At 41.5% G+C, this 19,493-nt stretch overlaps 1 protein-coding gene across 1 annotated transcript in view; it reads left to right on the plus strand.

Annotated features, from left to right (window-relative positions):
* Positions 1 to 781: 781 nt before the first annotated feature.
* The window catches only part of LOC143172245 (phospholipid phosphatase 1-like), a 70,141-nt gene continuing 51,429 nt past the window's right edge, over positions 782 to 19,493 (plus strand). The window contains exons 1-2 of the mRNA XM_076361470.1: positions 782 to 848; positions 1,253 to 1,407. Coding sequence (XP_076217585.1) covers positions 782 to 848; positions 1,253 to 1,407 — 222 coding nt within the window. The remainder of the gene's footprint in view (positions 849 to 1,252; positions 1,408 to 19,493) is intronic.

A 19,493-nucleotide genomic window follows, 5' to 3' on the forward strand; every position in this document is an offset into this window, starting at 1 on the left:
GAAAAGGAGGCTGAGGGGAGACCTCATCGCTCTCTACAACTACCTGAAAGGAGGTTGTAGCGAGGTGGGTGTTGGTCTCTTCTCCCAAGTAACTAGCGATAGGATGAGAGGAAATGGCCTCAAGTTGCGCCAGGGGAGGTTTAGATTGGACGTGAGGAAAAATTTCTTTACTGAAAGAGTGGTTAAACATTGGAACAGGCTGCCCAGGGAAGTGGTTGAGTCACCATCCCTGGAGGTATTTAAAAGACGAGTAGATAAGGCGCTTAGGGACATGGTTTAGTGGGCATGGTGTTGTTGGGTTGACGGTTGGGCTCGATGATCTTAGAGGTCTTTTCCAACCTCAATGATTCTATGATTCTATGATTCTATGATTCTTTGGCATGACTGCCAGTGTAGTGGAAGTGAACTTGTAAGAGAGGGAATAGGTAATATGTTATACAGTGTAAGTTCAGAGAGCTATCATTTGTACCTGAGTCTTTGTTTTCATGTTAATAACTTCAGTTGTTTTCATGTGGAAATCTTCCAAAGTGTACAAAAGTTGTGTAAATGCAACTCAAAGAACAAACCTCATTATCTTGAGATGCAGTCCATTCAGGGTGTCCATATTTCCTGTTTGTGTCTCTGAAGTTCTCTTGCTCCCCTTACCTGCATGAAAACTACTTGCATGAAATCTTTAACTCCCTTACTATGACAAAATCTGTATGTATTTTTGTCTTGTTTTCTGTAAACACTGACCAGATCATAGTGTATAGAACAAGGCTGGTAATTCAGATACAAGCCAATGTTGTGGGGTGGTGGTGAAGGAGAAGGCACAAAAGGCAGCCTGCCCTCAATAAGTATTCAGTCATGTGAGTGGCAAATGCTTTTCTTAAGCGTAATATTGGTTCAGCGTGTGGCAACTTGCCTTGCTGATGAAAGGACTTTGAACTCTATACTTTCTTAACTTCTGCATCTGGTGGGCAACATCAGAGCCCTTCTGAAGCAGACTTCTAGAAAAGATAAACTTCTGTAAAAAAATAAAAAAAACAGTTTGGTAAGTGTGTGCATTGCATGATACTTAATTTGCTCTGACCTGGGAAATCTGAGTTTTGCATGTTTGGTAGCTTCTTCCATGCATGTTTAAAAGTGGGTTGTGTTGTGTTGGGGTTTTTTTTGTGGGTTGTGTTTTTTTGTGTTGGTTTTTTTTGTTTGTTTTTTAATTTAACCACCTGTATTTCTTGGGTTTGTGTGTTTGTTTTCCTTCCCCCAACAGCTGGCTTACCCCTTGGCATTCTAAACTTGGCCAAAATAAAACCGTATCAGAGAGGCTTTTTCTGTAATGATGACAGCATCAAGTATCTGTTCCATGACAGTACCATCACATCCACTGTCCTCTACACAGTGGGGTTCACCCTGCCCATTTTCTCTGTAAGTAGCTAATATATAGGGAGCTTTCGTGATGGGAGTAAAATGTATGCCTTCCAAGAGTTCAGCACTGTGACTGTGAGTTGAAGACAGTCTATAGGCAAAAATCCCATGTATGTACAATCATATGCATGTGAAAGGTGCCATTTGCTACTTTCTGTTTCAGAGAAAACCTGGAACTAATCTCTAACTGCTAGTATTTCTAATATAATTTGTCTTAGGAGCAGGAAAAAATGGCGATGAGGATTTAAACTGTATTAGTTAGCCTATGTTTTTACCATTAGGGAGAAAAATACTACAGGCTTCCAAAATGCTATGGAATAAATAAATCTCTTTTGTTCAGAATGGGTTAGTCTGATAACTCAAACACTTGTGATGTTAAAACTTGCACTTTACTGGAGTACACAAACCTACAATTAGTGACTGTTGCTTCCATATACTTTCTATAGAAATAAGTCTAATTTGGACTCAGTGGGTTTTCTTAGGTTTTAAAAAATTGTGATAATTCTTTAAACCCTTCAAAATGGGATACAGAGGCTGAAAATCCAGTTGCTTGCAGAAAAGAGTCTCAGTGTTTTCAAGACTACATGATTTTTACAAAGAACAATTTAACTCTGCAGTAGGGGTTTTGTTGTTGTTTGGTTTTTTTTAAAACAATATTTTAAGCCTGATTGTATCCAAGTTTTTAGTAAGGTTTGAGGTGGTTTAGAGAAACAAAATTTAACTATTCAGTATAGCCTTTAACCTGAAATTACATCTTGTCTCTGCCTGCAGTGGTTGACCAAACCATATGAGAGATGGTCATAATCTTTGCAGGTCTTCTGAGAAATGTATATGCTAAATTAATCAGTAAGAAATATATATTAAACTGGTTTAGGGATGGAAGTAGCCATTTAAAACAAGTAAACAGAAATCTGTGGAACCTCTTCATGCATTACTCTAATTTTCCCTTAAATGTTTATTTATTAAAGCTTGCATTAGTCCTGTGCAGTAAATAGAAGGTAGATACAGCAGTTGTTATCATTAGTATGTAACTTCACTTTTGAGGAAAATAGTCTGAAGTTCGTCAGTTTGACATGTACTGACATATCTTCAGCACAACTTCAGGAAAATTTCTTTTCCAGAAGGGTTCATGTGTGTCTTAATTGATATGTGCACAGGTGAACTAGCAATTGCAGCTCTATGCAGTTTTGGACTTCTAAAGAGGCATTTCAATTGTAGTTAGATGATCTGTTGAATTGCTTGATTTTTTTTTTTTTAATCTTCCATTTTTAGATTTGAATAAGTTGTTCCTGTAATAGAAAGTCCATTGAGAGTGCATTTTTTTTCTGGATCTAAAGCAGTGGAGAAACATCTGACTCTTACAGCTAATGTACTTAAAAGTATAAATATCTAAGGAGTGATATGGACAGCTATTTAACTTTAACTGCCAAGGTATCTAAAATTATAACTTAGAATTAGACTTGTCAGTGATTCCAGTCTGTTCTGATATTTTGCTTCTATGATACTTTTGTAGGATTCACACAGTGAATTTTTATTGCCTGTCTCTGTGCAGGGGATTGGAGTATCTATTTGTAACTCTCTCTTCTGGCCTCCATGCATGGTTTAAAAAAAAAAAAAAAATCAAAATATTCTAAAGCATTTGTAGTTCTGTAACAATACAGGTTATCCAGATCAGTTTTCCTCAGTCTGAACACTTTACAAATCTTAAAGCAACACAGGTTTTCTGGAATCTAGTGAGAAAAAAGTAATCATTGTAGTGTGTATATTACTGCTCTGTGTAGTTAACATGTTAACCTAATTGGCTTTCTTAGCCTCAATGTTTAGATTCTCCCCTACCCCAAATGTTGGCCTACTAATGCAAGAAGTCTAACTGATACCTATTGGATAGCTTGGGTTCAAGTTTGTGGAGCTTATGAGTTCTGTAACCAATGAGCTCCTTGTAAAACATCACTTTCTGAGAATAATGAGTTACTATAGGATAAAAGTAAACTTAAGATACTCTGCACTGAGTAAAAGAAGAATCTTGCCTCTGAAGCTGCTGGGACTCCAAAGCAATGAATATTTAAATTGTATGACTGTACTTCATTGCTGAAACTTGGGAGGGGAATGGCATTGTAGAATCAATTCTGGAAATGTCTGTAGGCAGTTCTTTAGTCTCCTGCAAGAGGTGAAAAATCCTTCATGACTACTGAAAACTTTGAGCTAGGGTGAGCTGTAGAGCTAGGGAATATAAGATCTGGGTTATTACAACTTACTGAGTTGAAAGTGGGTTCCAGTTAAATGCTTTCTAGCTTCAAGCTTGCCTTTATTCAAAATGGAAGGAGAAAGTTGATCAGTCTGGGAATAGGAGAACTGGACATTCAGACTGGTTCTTGTTTTGGACGGACTCAATGGAGGTTTGAGACTTTTTCCAAGGGAGCTTAAGTTTTTGGAAGTAGTATGTTCCAGAGTCAATATCCTCAGCAGGGACACAGCTGGCTCATGAAAGCTTATTGGACAGTAACTCTGATTATCTGACATCTAGTAAAAAATGTTATCCTGACATGAGACTTTCCTGAAAGGAACAGGCTTCTTAATGAAGGAATTTATGATAAAAATTGGGTCTAATACTATGCAAATAAGAGTTGATAAATTGCACTTTTGTGCAAACTTTTGTTCCCTAATCAAAGATGAACTTGAACAGGATACTTATTCCTAAGTTTGGACTTGTACCTCAGCTTTGTCACACCAAAAAAATAGAAAGAAGAACTTGTGGTAAGAAGCTGAGGGAAACAAAAGGAATCATATCCGCAATGGGGAAAAAATAGTTAATTGAGTAGTAGAGTGGTTATAGCCCTTCCCCTTAGCATTCAACAATGTACAGGTATTCCCGATTGTGTTATTTAGTCCTTAGTCCCTAAAGCCTCACGAAATCTAAGCAGAAATGCTCAAAAATATTATTATGCATATGCCCCTTGCTGCGCTAACAGCTTGCTTGGCTTCAGAGTGCAATAAGAAATGGCCTGAACATCTTGCTGTATAATAACAAAAGGTCTTGTCTGATTCAGTTGGTGGGGTAGCCCATAGTGGAATATAAAACAACTTCAAAGGAAAAAAAACCCCACACAAAACCTGCAGTAATGAGTAAGGCATAGGTATTGCATTATTAAGAAGTCTCTTTTGCACATAAAGGAAACTAGGCTGCCTGAACATTGATTTGTCTTCAGAACATTTTTATGAAGATTTCAAGTCATACATGGAGAGTGTTAGAAACTCTCAGGAATCTTATTAAAAAATAAATAAATACAAAAGTTAGAAGAATGCTCTTTGAATTCACAATTCCATTTGTAGTTCTGATTGAAGTCTTCTTCCCCTCCCCCTTACCACCTTTTATCAGGGAATAAAAATCTCTGGGAAACTCATGTTGATTCTTTTTCAAGTGCCACTTCATAGTATGATACTTCTCAATTTTCCAAATTGTTTTCTGTGTCTGGATGGAAAGCACAATTTTTGTATTATCATTTTTGGAGACAAGGTCAAACAAGCCTTGGTAGTGTTCTAGAAAAATGAGTCTCTTTAGATGTCTAGGCCAGTGTCTGGAACAGCACGAATCCATGAGATGATTGACATTTCAAGAACCCCAGAAGATCTTTCTGATACTTCTACCTCCCCAAGTCATTTTAGATATGCTTAGAAAGTGATTCTGAATAGTCTAAAAGCCATGACTAGTTAGGGGGTAGTGTCTATAGGTTGCAAGTCTAGGAATATTTTGAAAGGAATATCTAAGATAGAATAGAATAGACTATTTCAGTTAGAAGGGACCTACAATGATCATCTAGTCCAACTGCCTGACCAATTCAAGATGATGTACTTGGTCTGGTATTTTTGGTATTTAGCTGTCTGCATGAGATCAGCTCTTCCAAGTATAAATGACAAATGAATGTCAGAGTCTTTCTTTCAGCAAAGTCCAACCATGCATGTGTTCTATTCAGTTGGTCTTTTCTGGTGACTTCACCTTCAAATCAATTTTCTCTTCTTCCAGTCCTCTTGCTTCCTACAACCGCTGCCTTCAGTGACACTCTGTGACAGTGTGCTCCCCTGCCCAACCTGACCTTTATCTCCTGTAACCCTGCTTAAGTGATAACTACCAGGGGCAGTCGTTAATGGATGCTGATGGTGATAGCTTCGTCCATTAACGAAGGGGATTCGGGAGCCAGATAACAACACAATAGCCCTTGGTTATTGTGAGAAATACGCCCACCTAACCACAGTTATCGGTATGCACATATGACTATGAGTCAATCATCTTACCCCTATAAACAGTGAGCAGCCCAAGAGCCCTTTGAGCTCTCCTGCATGGCAGCAGGCTGCACGCCAGGATCTCCCCTTGAGTAGGGATGCCTCTCAAGGTTACTCCTCGAGGTTGAGAGATTCCTTGCCGCAACAGATCCTCGGTAAGTGACTAATAGCATGCTAAACTTTGAAATCTTAGCTAAGTGATATAAAGGATTGATTGCGCATATATAATCCTTTAGACATAAACCGTTGACCAGGACTGGGACTAGGATTGGATCCAGCCGCACCTAAACTCCTCTCTGAGAAGGAGTTTAGAAAGCAAGGGGGTCTTTTCTGAACCTCATGACTCAACGGGAGGGTCTTCCTGACAGTTTTGTCTGACCCTGTCCTCTATGCAGTAAATAATCAAGTGTACCTTGCCATCGAATCTTGTTAAACCACTGTCGCATTTACCATTGAACTTTGTTAATTCACACTTTAACTCACTGTTTTCTATCAATAAAGTATTGTTGCTTCTCTCTTACGAGTGAAGTGCAGTCTCACTCCATCCGCAACACACTCAAGCAGTTTCTCTTAGATCTAAGGGTAGGTGTGATTACGGCGGGGGGAAGGAGAAGCACAGAGCAAAGGAGGCCTCTTTAAAGCATCCTTCTCACCAAAGGAGTGGAACAGAGCAACTCAAGAGTTGCTGAGTTTCATCTGCTCCCCTTGCTAGGTTCTGAGCAGGGTTTCAGTAGTTTCCTGCCAAAGCTTTGCCTGGTTGCTCTGTTCAGGAGCTGAAGGGAAACAACCCACTGGTGAGTTTCTATATGATGGACTGATTTGTGAGAGGATAAGAGTTCAGTTCTTCTAACTCAGCCAAAGTGCCTTACCGAGTTTCTGGGAAACAAAGTAGTTAGCCACAACTGTTGCTACTAAAACAGGTAATGTAAATGCTGATGTTCCTGACTTCTAAACAGAGGAAGTGTTCAGTAGTAAACAGACTTTTGAATAAGTCACTTCTCTGGGATGAGCTCTGCTACTTGTGACTTCTTTAAGAGAAAGGAATGTTATGGGCCTGTGGGACTTAATTTCTCCACCTTGAAGACATCTAAAATATATTTAGGTGATCATGTCATCTTGTCTTTTACTTTAAAAAAACAAATAAACAAAAAAACCCACACTACAAAAACAAAAAAACCCACCAAAAACCCCACCAAAGTCTTAGTTTGGTTTGGCAAAGGCTGATGTCTTCAGTATCATGATACATTCCCAAAAGGGACCCATGTAGCTATGCTCCTGTGCCAGCTTTAACTTATTAGGTATTAGGCTTAATGTTTTCAGAAATGTCTCCTAGCACATGTATCAATGTTCTGACTAACTTTTCCTTCTTACAAATTAGCATGATCATACTTTGGAGACAATCTACTGATTTCTTTTCTGGAAAAAGAAATGAAACTTCCTTTCACAAACACAGCAGAAAAGGATATATTTTGCAGAGAAACTTTGATTGAAAGCATGTATTTGATTAATAACATAAGCACTTACTAGGCTAATTCATATGTTTCTTGAGGGACAAATGTAGCTTACTACTGTGATAAAGACTGATAAAGCGGGGGGCTGTAATAAAGCCTATTGAAGATTGTTGGATTAGTAGATGTACACTTCATTTTTTACAGCTGTGTCACAACTTTATGGGCCACTGTTGATAGTTTTGCAATCAATTGAAATTAAACTTGCTGTTTGACACTAGTGTACTTTTGCATCCTTTAACTTAATTTTCAGATTTCCAGTTACTAGTATTAATAGTTTTATTATACTATGAACAAAACTTTGCCTCTTATCTGGTAAACATTTTGAAAAGGAATGTAATGTTTTATCTTCATGGTTTCTTGGTATATTCATGGCACTGGAAACCTTTTTTTGGGCAATGCTGTTGAATTTCATAATCTGGCATAAGTTCTGCTTGACATTAACTATTCATCTTGTGCAACTATAGATGAGTATCATCTCTGAACCCAAGCTTATTCTGAGGAATAAATTGTCAATTTGTGTTTGGTCAAACTCTCTTTAAAGCCAACATAATAATAATTCGTGTTTATACTGTATGAAAGGTTAATGTGTAGGGTGATGCACTTCAGTTGAATTGATGAGTAATTCTTGGGTGAGATCAGCGCTGTGGGGGACAGAGTCTGAGAAATGGCAGTTGCTACATCCAGCTTTGGCCTAGCTTCTGTCTGTGGCAAGAGTGTTTTGCTGAGCTTGATTTGAAATCAGGTGAGGAAAGATCTGAGGAGCACCAATTCCAGTTTGGTACTTGCACAAATCACTCTTACCAGATGCAGTAATTTTAAAATAAATTGCAGCGGCTTACTTGTTAAGTCAGTGAACTTGATGTTGTACTTCTTTTCTCAATCCTTCAGGTGCCTCTTAATACAGTGATGAAGAATGCAGTGCAAGAACCTGAGTTAAATAGTTGGCAGCCTGACAATGGAAGGAGGTCCACACAAAGGCTTTTAAAATGCTAAGTGAAGCTTGGTCATAACTGAGAAGGCCAAGCAGTCACAGTTGTTTTGAGTTGTTTTTGAAGGTATTGTTTAAAAGAGTATATGGAAGGGTAAAAAGGAATAGGGGGAAATGTAGGGAGAGGGAGTTGCAACTTAAATATTTAAAGTCTTGTCACTTAAGTAAAAGAGCAGTCCGTGGCATAGATCTTCCTTGTCTCAAGTCTCATGCCTAGTGTCGTGGTTTAACCTCAGTCGGCAACTGAGTACCACACAGCTGCTCGCTCACTCCCCCCCGACACCGGTGGGATGGGGGAGAAAATTGGAAGAGTAAAAGTGAGAAAACTCATGGGTTGAGATAAAAACAGTTTAATAATTGAAATAAAATAATGATAACAATAATAATAATAGTAATGTAATAATGATAATAATAATATACAAAGCAAGTGATGCACAATGCAATTGCTCACCACCCGCTGACCGATGCCCAGCCAGTCCCCGAGCAGTGGCCCCCCCGGCCAGCTTTCCCCAGTTTATGTACTGAGCATGACGTCACATGGTATGGAATGTCCCTTTGGCCAGTTTGGGTCAGCTGTCCTGGCTGTGCCCCCTCCCAGCTTCTTGTGCACCTCCAGCCTTCTCAGTCGGTAGAGCATGGGAAGCTGAAAAGTCCTTGGCTAGTGTAAGCACTACCTAGCAACAACTAAAACATCGGTGTGTTATCAACATTATTCTCATCCTAAATCCAAAACACAGCACTGTACCAGCTACTAGGAAGGAAATTAACTCTATCCCTGCCGAAACCAGGACAGTATCCACCCCTTATTCTATACCATCTACATCATGCCCAAGTCCCACATTTTCCAGTACATTGCCATTAATCACCACCCCTTTTCCTGTTTTTTAATATATATACACACACATAGATATCATTCCCTTAGTCTATGGGCCATCCCTCTAAAATGTTCAGTGAATTCATTTAGTCCATGACTTCGGGCTCCACCTGTCATAATAATCTTCCAGGGCAGGAAAGATGGAGATGGTATGTGGTGTTGGATTGTTTCATGTTGAAGTCAGTTCTAGTACCATCATCACTGTGCTTTGCTTGGTTTCATCGAAGGTCATTCTTCATTAATCTGGGTGGTTCTTATTGTAATAGCATTAGTATGGCATATAATATTATGTAGCACTTAACATCACATAATTCAGATCATTGGCTATTCTCACCCAAAGTCAAATCCCCTTGAGGTACACATCGGACTTCCCCATCCTTCCGCATCACCCACCAATTGCACCCAGGTCCTTGAGCAAAAGCAATCACATGGATGGGTTTGCCTTTGCCCGAGGCAGGAATAACCCAGACTGTCTTCCCCAGCATATTTTTTATGTGCACTACAGGGACTTTATTCCCATCTACAGTACGTAAAAGTCCTGACTGGGCAGGGCCTGCTCGATTGGCAGATCCCCTCGTGTTGACTAACCAGGTGGCCTTTGCTAAATGCGTATCCCAAAGTTTGAACGTCCCGCCACCCATTGCTCTCAGTGTAGTCTTTAACAGTCCATTGTATCGTTCCATTTTCCCGGAGGCTGGTGCATGATAGGGGATGTGATACACCCACTCAATGCCGTGCTCTTTGGCCCAGGTGTCTATGAGGTTGTTTCGGAAAGGAGTCCCGTTGTCTGACTCAATTCTTTCTGGGTTGCCATGTCGCCATAGGACTTGCTTTTCAAGGCCCTATCCTGGGCCTGTGTTCCGGGCAGTGGCATGGGGCACGGGATATGTTTCCAGCCATCCGGTGGTTGCTTCCACCACTGTAAGCACATGGCGGGTTTGTGGGAGTGTGATATAATCAGTCTGCCAGGCCTCCCCATATTGATATTTCAGCTGTCGTCCTCCATACCAGAGGGGCTTTAACCGCTTGGCTTGCTTGATTGCAGCGCATGTTTCACATTCATGGATAACCTGCGCAACAGTGTCCATGGTCAAGTCCACCCCTCGATCACGAGCCCATCTGTATGTTGCATCTCTTCCTTGGTGACCTGAGGTGTCATGGGCCCACCGAGCTAGAATTAATTCACCCTTTTGTTGCCAGTCCAGATCCACCTGAGCCACTTCAATCTTAGCAGCCTGATCCACCTGCTGGTTGTTTTGATGTTCTTCAGTGGCCCGACTCTTGGGTACGTGAGCATCTACGTGACGGACTTTTACAACCAGGTTCTCCACCCGGGCAGCAATATCTTGCCACAATGCGGCAGCCCAGATGGGTTTGCCTCTGCGCTGCCAGTTGCTCTGCTTCCATTGCTGCAACCACCCCCACAGGGCATTTGCCACCATCCATGAGTCAGTACAGTACAGAGATAGAGCACTGGCCACTTTTCTCGGTCAGCAATGGCTAAAGCCAGCTGGATGGCCTTTACTTCTGCAAATTGGCTCGATTCACCTTCTCCTTCAGCGGTTTCTACAACTTGTCGCATGGGACTCCATACAGCAGCTTTCCACCTCCGATGCTTTCCCACAAGACGACAGGACCCATCAGTGAACAGGGCATATTGCTTCTCATTTTCTGGTAGTTCATTATACATTGGAGTCTCCTCAGCACGCGTCACCTCCTCCTCTGACAATATTCCAAAATCTTTGCCCTCTGGCCAATCCATGATCACTTTCAGGATTCCTGGGCGACTGGGGCTTCCTATTCGAGCCCGTTGTGTGATCAGTGCGACCCACTTACTCCATGTAGCATCAGTTGCATGATGTGTACAGGGGACCCTCCCTTTCAACATCCAGCCCAGCACCAGCAGTCGGGGTGCCAGGAGGAGCTGTGCTTCAGTGCCGATCACTTCCGAAGCAGCTCGAACCCCTTCATATGCTGCTAATATCTCTTTTTCAGTTGGAGTATAGCGGGCCTTGGATCCTCTGTATCCCCGACTCCAAAACCCTAGGGGTCGACCTCGAGTCTCCCCAGGTGCTTTCTGCCAGAGGCTCCAGGTAGGGCCATTCTCCCCGGCTGCGGTGTAGAGCACATTTTTTACATCTTGTCCTGCCCGGACTGGCCCCAGGGCTACTGCATGAACTATCTCCTCTTTAATTTGTTCAAAAGCTTGTCGTTGCTCAGGGCCCCATTTGAAATCGTTCTTCTTCTGGGTCACATGATAGAGAGGGTTTACGATCAGACTGTAATTTGGAATATGCATTCTCCAAAAACCCACGATGCCTAAGAAAGCTTGTGTTTCCTTTTTACTAGTTGGTGGAGACATGGCTGTTATTTTGCTGATCACATCCATTGGGATCTGACAACATCCATCTTGCCATTTTCTTCCTAAAAATTGGATCTCCTGTGCAGGTCCCTTGACCTTACTTTGTTTTATGGCAAAAACAGCCTTCAGCAGGATTTGGACTATTGTCTTCCCTTTTTCAATTGCTTTGTCAATGCCCCCTTCCCTAGAAAGGGATCCCAGCTGCTTGGCTTCTTTACCCTCTAATTCCAGGCTACTGGCCCCATTATCCCAGCATCGGAGCAGCCAGGTGACAATATGCTCGCCTGGATGACGGCTGAAATCTTTTCGTATATCTCGCAGCTCACTCAGGGATAGAGATCGGGTGGTTGCTGCCTCTTTTATGAATTCTTCCTCTTCTTCCTCCCCGAGCAGTTGCCAGCCCTCCTTCTCCTGTTCTCGTGATGGCCCTTCTCCAGGGTAGTCTGCCTCATCCACTTCTTCTTTTAGATTGGATGTAAGGAAAAATTTCTTTACTGAAAGAGTGGTGAGACATTGGAACAGGCTGCCCAGGGAAGTGGTGGAGTCCCCATCCCTGGAGGTATTTAAAAGACGAGTAGATGAGGCACTTAGGGACATGGTTTAGTGGACATGGTGGTGTTGGGTCGACGGTTGGACTCGATGATCTTAGAGGTCTTTTCCAACCTCAATGATTCTATGATTCTATGATTCTGTGATTCTTCTGGCTCCCTTTTAGAGGAAGCTTCTTCCTCCCTTAGTAATCAAGCCGACTTCCGCTTCCAAAATTTCTTCTTGTGTATAGGGGCGACTTATACTGGCACAGGTTGGCTCTTTGGTTCAGCCGCAGGGCGTGTCGCCGGGGTCTGAGTGGCCACAGGGCCTGTCATTTTATCATCAGATCCAGAGACCTTCTCTTCCCTTAGAGGGTACTGAATGGTGTTGAACAGGGCTCGGTAGGCATGGGCCAGGCCCCAGCACGTTGCAATGAGCTGCATCTCTCTGGAGTTGCCAGGGTGACAGCATACTTTTTCCAAATGTTCTACTAACTTTTCAGGATTCTGCACTTGCTCAGGGGTGAAGTTCCAAAACACTGGGGGTGCCCATTGGCCTAGGTACTTGCCCATCTTGTCCCACACACCCTGCCACTCATAATTATTCAGCCTTGGGGCAGATCCCTGGATGATATTCTTAAATTGCTTACCAACTTTAGACAAAACCGAAACAATATTCCCAAGAAGTACCAATAGAAGTATCTTAACTACCCAAGGATGTTCAAAATACTGAAAAGTTGCTGTAATGAAGGAGGAAACATCATAGAAGAAGGTAGCGAAGCTGCCATTCTGTATTTCCTCTGTAGAAAAACTCTCAGAGGAAGAACTGTAATTGCTAGTTGTCTCCACAAAGTGGTATCCGAAGTACAGTAATGGCTTCAGTATGAAACTCAGATACCAATTTAAGCCCAAGGTCAGTGTGTTAAAAATAAACCTCCCAGGTGAAACATCACCAATTACTACAGACCACGGCCAACTGCAAAAACCAACACCAATGTACAGCAAAAAAAAAGAGCACAATGCAGCTTAGACCAATCAATATCGAGAACAGAGGAACCAACATTGTGACCCACGACTGTTAACAGATATAAATTCCTTAATACACTCCGGTTAATCTGTTATTACCTCAAACCCTTCGTGCCCCACGTTGGGCGCCAAAAAGGACTGTCGTGGTTTAACCTCAGTCGGCAACTGAGCACCACGCAGCCGCTCGCTCACTCCCCCCCGACACCGGTGGGATGGGGGAGAGAATTGGAAGAGCACAAGTTAGAAAAACTCGTGGGTTGAGATAAAAACAGTTTAATAATTGAAATAAAATAATGATAACAATAATAATAATAATGTAATAATAATAATAATAATAATATACAAAGCAAGTGATGCACAGTGCAATTGCTCACCACCCGCCGACCGATGCCCAGCCAGTCCCCGAGCAGCGGCCCCCCTGGCCAGCTTTCCCCAGTTTATGTACTGAGCATGACGTCACATGGTATGGAATGTCCCTTTGGCCAGTTTGGCTGTGCCCCCTCCCAGCTTCTTGTGCACCTCCAGACTTCTCACAGTCGGTAGAGCATGGAAAACTAAAAAGTCCTTGACTAGCGTAAGCACTACCTAGCAACAACTAAAACATTGGTGTGTTATCAACATTGTTCTCATCCTAAATCCAAACCACAGCACTGTACCAGCTACTAGGAAGGAAATTAACTCTATCCCTGCCGAAACCAGGACACCTAGTTACTAATAACTTGCTGATGACATCCAGGACTTTAGACCAGAGACTCAAAGGCGTTGGTGAAAAAGGGAAGGGACTGCACCAGACACCTCAGAAGGGCAACAGGGAAAGTAAGTGAAAGAGGGGGAAAATTGCTTCTTGTGCTGCCTCTTCTGTTTTCCTTCCTCTGGCTCACCCAGTTGTACCTCTTTCTGTTCTGCCTTCAGCAGTAAAATGCTCACGCAGAGAGATGGTATTTACCCTTCTTTTCTGGAAAACGTTGAATGACAAAATGCAGCAGTTAATCTTGGTGAACCATGGAGTGATGGTATAAGCATATTTCTTGCTAGGTGCCCTCCTGAACTTGAAAGCTCCTTTTAAGAAATGGAAAGTAGCATTGTTCTGGTACTGAGGAGGAGAAGCCAAAGTCTAACTTAATCTGCAAAGAGCTGTATGATACCATAACCAACCCCTCACAGAATGTGAGCAGTTATATGGAGTAATACTCAACTCCCAAAAGTTTTAACCAAGCTTTCACACAATGCATGTTTTTCCAGGCAGGATTTCTAGTGTTGTACAAATGAATATGTTTTTGCTGATGCAATATACTACTGAATATCTACATAATATGCAGGGGAAATGTGCTTTCTGTCTTAACTTCTGTTGTAAGGGGACTTAAAACCTCAAAATAATACTTATGCTTGTTTTTCATAAGAAGTTTAGGTCTCACTTCTGGCTTAAAGCTATGCTAATGAAGTTGGCATTAGATAATAGGATGAAGGTGGTGGTGGCTTTTCTTGAAGGGCTGGGAGAAAAGACAGCAAAATCCTTTAAAATTTTTTTGTTTCTAAACTCTGGAGAAAGACTACTGCTACCCACTGCTTAAGCACAGATGTATAAAGCTATTTTGTCTGAAACATATCCACTGTTTCCTGGTGTCAGTCACCTCTATTCTCCTCCTAATCCCTTTAATACACCTTTTTTCTTTTCTTCTAGAATTAAGGTCTGTGAGTGGCTAATCAGTAATGGGGGGAAATGAGACCAGCAGGAGGATGGAGTACTCAGACTAAAACCAGCATTTAAAAAAAAAAATTATCATTATTTAGATCTGTACATTCAAATGATTACCTCACCAAAATCTTAAGAAACTAATAGTCATGGGATTAGATGGAGAATCCTTAAATATTTAAATAATTCATTGAAATGTGAAAAGTGAACAGTAGGAGTAAGTGCTCCCTGGCTTTCACAAAGGAGGAAGGTACCAAGTAAAGTTCTTCAGGAGTCTGCCCTGTTCAGTATAGTCATAAATGCGCTGGACAAGAGTATGCGCAGTGAGGCAGCAAAATACTCAGAGCAGTAAATACAAAGGATGGCTGCTAAGAATTGCAGAGAACCTGATGAGGCTGTGGCGGGGCAATAGCATGGCTAGTGAAATACAGTGTGGATAAATATAAAGTGATGTCCTTTCTGAGGAGAGTGGGAAGGACAACTAGAGGGCTGCATATAATATGATGTTCTCTCTCCTCACCTGAGTGGTAACGGTCAGCTTTTAGTTCCATGAAGAGATCAACTTCATGCCCAGTAACAGTGAAGAAACTTAATCAAGGTTAAGAACTTGGAAAGAAATAGACCTGTGCTATACAGGATATTTACAGAAAAATAAAAACATAATCACTCAATCACCTCAGCTTGTGAGGAAATCTAATTCATTAGACTATATGAGTCAGGCTATTGGACAAACATACTATAATTTTTTAAAATATTTAGTCTTATCAGTTGAACTCTTGTGTTCTGACTGAAAGGCTGTTTCAGAGGCCTGTATCTCAATCACTATGAATATCTTTAACAACTGTATTTGTGGCTATTTAATTCTTGCTTGTTATTTAGATCAATATTGCTCCTTTTTTTTTTTCTGGTATCTACTGATGCAATTAGCTGACTTACAGCCCTTATGTTCTGCTAAACTGTGCAAACCCCAACTTTTATAGTTTTTGAGATGAGGAATGTACCTTAGCAGTCCTTCTCTGTTTGCATTTAAGACAGGTGAATTAAAACCAAAGATGTTTGCAAATTCTGATTGAATGCCATTTCAGAAAAAATTCTTGTCAGGTGTCTTAAAATGTTAATGCCTTTGGAAAGACTTGTCTAATGACTGCACTATTATATTGATGTACAACAGCCATAGGAAGCAGACATTATTTTCCCCTCATATTTTGAACTGACAAGCTCCCAGCTCATCAGAGTTATTTAACCTCCAAGTACATGACTCCGAACTCATTACTGCACAAATCTCCATCTGTTCTCTTGCTTCAGCCTTTAGAGTTGTTTTGCAGGCAGAACTGGCTGACCTTGATCTTCCACTGTGTGGTGGGTTGACCCTGGCTGGATGCCAGGTGCCCACCAAGCCGCTCTATCACTCCCCTCCTCAGCTGGACAGGGGAGAGAAAATATAATGAAAGGCTCGTGGGTTGAGATAAGGACAGGGGGAGATCACTCACCAATTACTGTCACAGGAAAAACAGACTCGACTTGGGGAAATTAGTTTAATTATTACCAATCAAAATCAGAGTAGGGTATTGAGAAATAAAACCAAATCTTAAAACACCTTCCCCCCACCCCTCCCTTCTTCCTGGGCTCAACTTCACTCCCAATTTTCTCTACCTCCTCCCCCCGAGCGGCACAGGGTGACGGGGAATGGGGGTTGCGGTCAGTTCATCACACATTGTCTCTGCCGCTCCTTCCTCCTCAGGGGGAGGACTCCTCACACTCTTCCCCTGCTCCAGCGTGGGGTCCCTCCCACGGGAGACAGTCCTCCATGAACTTCTCCAACGTGAGTCCTTCCCATGGGCTGCAGTTCTTCACAAATTGCTCCAGCGTGAGTCCTTTCCACAGGGTGCAGTCCTTCAGGACCAGACTGCTCCAGTGTGGGTCCCCCACGGGGTCACAAGTCCTGCCAGCAAACCTGCTCCAGCGTGGGCTCCTCTCTCCACAGGTCCATAGGTCCTGCCAGGAGCCTGCTCCAGTGCAGGCTTCCCATGGGGGTCACAGTTTCCTTTGGGCATCCACCTGCTCCGGCGTGGGGCCCTCCATGGGCTGCAGGGGACAGCCTGCCTCACCATGGTCTTCTCCACGGGCTGCAGGGGAATCTCTGCTCCGGTGCCTGGAGCATGTCCTTCCCCTCCTTCTTCACTGACCTTGGTGTCTGCAGAGTTGTTTCTCTCACATATTCTCACTCCTCTCTCCCGCTGCAATTGCTGTTGCGCAGCTTTTTTTTCCCCCTTCTTAAATATGTTATCACAGAGGCGCTACTACCATCACTGATTGGCTCAGCCTTGGCCAGCGGTGGGTCTGTCTTGGAGCCGGCTGGCATTGGCTGTATGGGACATGGGGGAAGCTTCTGGCATCTTCTCACAGAAGCCACCCCTGTAGCCACCCTGCTACCAAAACATTGCCATGCAAACCCAATACACACTGTATCAAAGAATTGCCAGCTTTGTCAGCAGTGCATCTACTAGTTAAGCCAGAATCATTAATGAATATTCATTGCATATCACTAGCTCGTTGACTCTATCCTTGAGATTACCCTACTGGTAACCTCTTCCCAATTTTATTATTCCTCTGTTGTCTTTTTTCCTTAAGGCAATTTCGTCACTGTTACAGTTGATTTGGAAAATGAAGCATCAGGGATGCTTTTCGGTATTGTCATATTGGAAGTATTCCGTAGAGAGCCTTTAATGACCCTCTGCCACCTCTACTCCTTACTTAAGGAGTACTTAAAATCTCTCAACTTTTTTTACTTTAATGTAAAACTGAGCCCAACTAATTCTTACTAATTCTCCTTTTTAATGTGCCAAACTTTGCCCTTTGAATTTATAGCTTGCTTAGGGGAAAAATGGATATTTGTAGAAAAAGCAGGGCCTTTCTTTTAATTTACTGTGGCAACACATGACTATGTAGGATGAGTAGGGTTTTTTTCTCCAGTGATCTGCTGTTGAATCTTTGCTACTTTTCCTTTAGAAACTACTTTTAGACTTTTATGTCGATAAATCTTCTGGCTAGGAAATATAATGCCTCTATACCACTAACTTCCCAAATACAATTGGAGAACAAATTTCAGTGAAGACCTTGATACTAATGATGGTTGTACCATTATGAAGACAAACATCACTTGATATCTTCAGTCATATCCAGTCCTCCTGTGCAGGAGGTTTCATACTTTGGAAATTGCTACCATCATGCAAAAACTTATTCTTGTCCTCTGAAATTGATATCTCTCATTTGCATTGTCTTTGAGGGAGAGAGACTTGCGCTGCAGAAAGTACTTAAGCTATATATTTCAAATAACTTGGATTTGATTTTTAGAAATTGTTTGTTTTTAAAAAACAAACTTAAAATCCCACAAAACCAAACTTTGATTCATTTAAACCAGAACAAAACTCCTAAGTACTGTGAGAAGTGATCTAGTTTTTTTTTTGTGTGTGGTGTTTTTGTTGTTGGGTTTGTTTTTTTTTTTAACGGCTTCACTTGCCAGAAACAGTAGGAGTTGCTGCCCCTCTGGTTGACTTCTCCTTTTCTCCCCCCTCCCACCAGCTAATAGTGAAGCCATTTCATGTGTGTTTAAAAGAAGTAAATTTAAACCTGCTGTATGGAGTATGTTCTGAGGGAGTAGGTATTGACATTGGAGAGCACTTTAACCAAAACGACATCAAAAGCTAATACTGGCATGGTCTTTCAGGCTAATAACTGCCTTGGATTGAGCAAAAGGTAAATTACACATGTTGTAGTTCTGTGACTTTGACTTAACACTGTTAAACTGAAAACTAATCTGATCAATCTTACTGTAATCTGTTTTTTTTTTTAATTAAAACTTATCTCAAGCTTTCTTGGAGCAGGTCTTCTTTCAGCACTGAAATGTGCTGAGAACAGCAATAAGACAAGAAATGACTGGAATTACTTTTTAAATCTGTTATACAGTTGAGTGAAACAGAAGAAACACTTCATGAAGTTTACTATATAAGCTTTTTAGCGGTATTGTATTTCAATGCATGCTCTTCCAAGTAATTGTTACTTCAAACCAGGTAGATATCTAGAACTTTTAAGACTCATGCCATCTTACCTAAGTTTTGCCGGTTATGACTTCTGGAAACTGTTTATAAGGTTTTTTCTTAATGGGTATTCTTCCCAATAGTAAGTGATCTTCAGGTATAGATGTAATACTTTCCTCAAAGCTCTCTAGAACAAATTCATCCTATAGTTTCTTACCTAATGCTGATATTTCAGTAGTCCACTTGGACCCTGCTAGACACAAGTGACTGCATAATACTTGATGCTTTCTGTTTTGTCTCAATAATATTGCTTGAAGGAGTTATAGTCCAAGAAGATCAGAATCCTTTTTTTCTTTAAGTTTGGAAAGAAGTTTGAGTACTTGCTGTTCATCACGTTGTTAGACCAAGAGAGTAGTCTAGAAAATTTGAGCTGTGGAATAATAGATAGATGAAGATGCATTGTGGGCGCTCAGGTCATAGTTCTTCTCTGGAAACAGTCTGTAATCTACTTCACTCCTGCAGATAATAGCCAGCAGTGTGGGGTTTTAGCATAGACAATATGAAGATACTCTCCTTTCATCTAAAAGGATTGTGAGAATACTAGGAAGAGAAAGAACAACAATTCTAAGTTCCCTGATGTGTTGAAAACTATATTGGAGAAGAAAGCCAGTAGAGCAGGTGAAAAAGCTTGTCTGGTGAGCACAATCAAGCTATACCGGACATTGTTTTGGGATTGACTTTTTTTTTTTTCTTAAAAGGTTAAAGAGGTGGAAATTGTGAAAGAAGA

This window comes from Aptenodytes patagonicus, chromosome W (assembly GCF_965638725.1).
Source record: "Aptenodytes patagonicus chromosome W, bAptPat1.pri.cur, whole genome shotgun sequence".
Classification (NCBI taxonomy): Eukaryota; Metazoa; Chordata; class Aves; order Sphenisciformes; family Spheniscidae; genus Aptenodytes; species Aptenodytes patagonicus.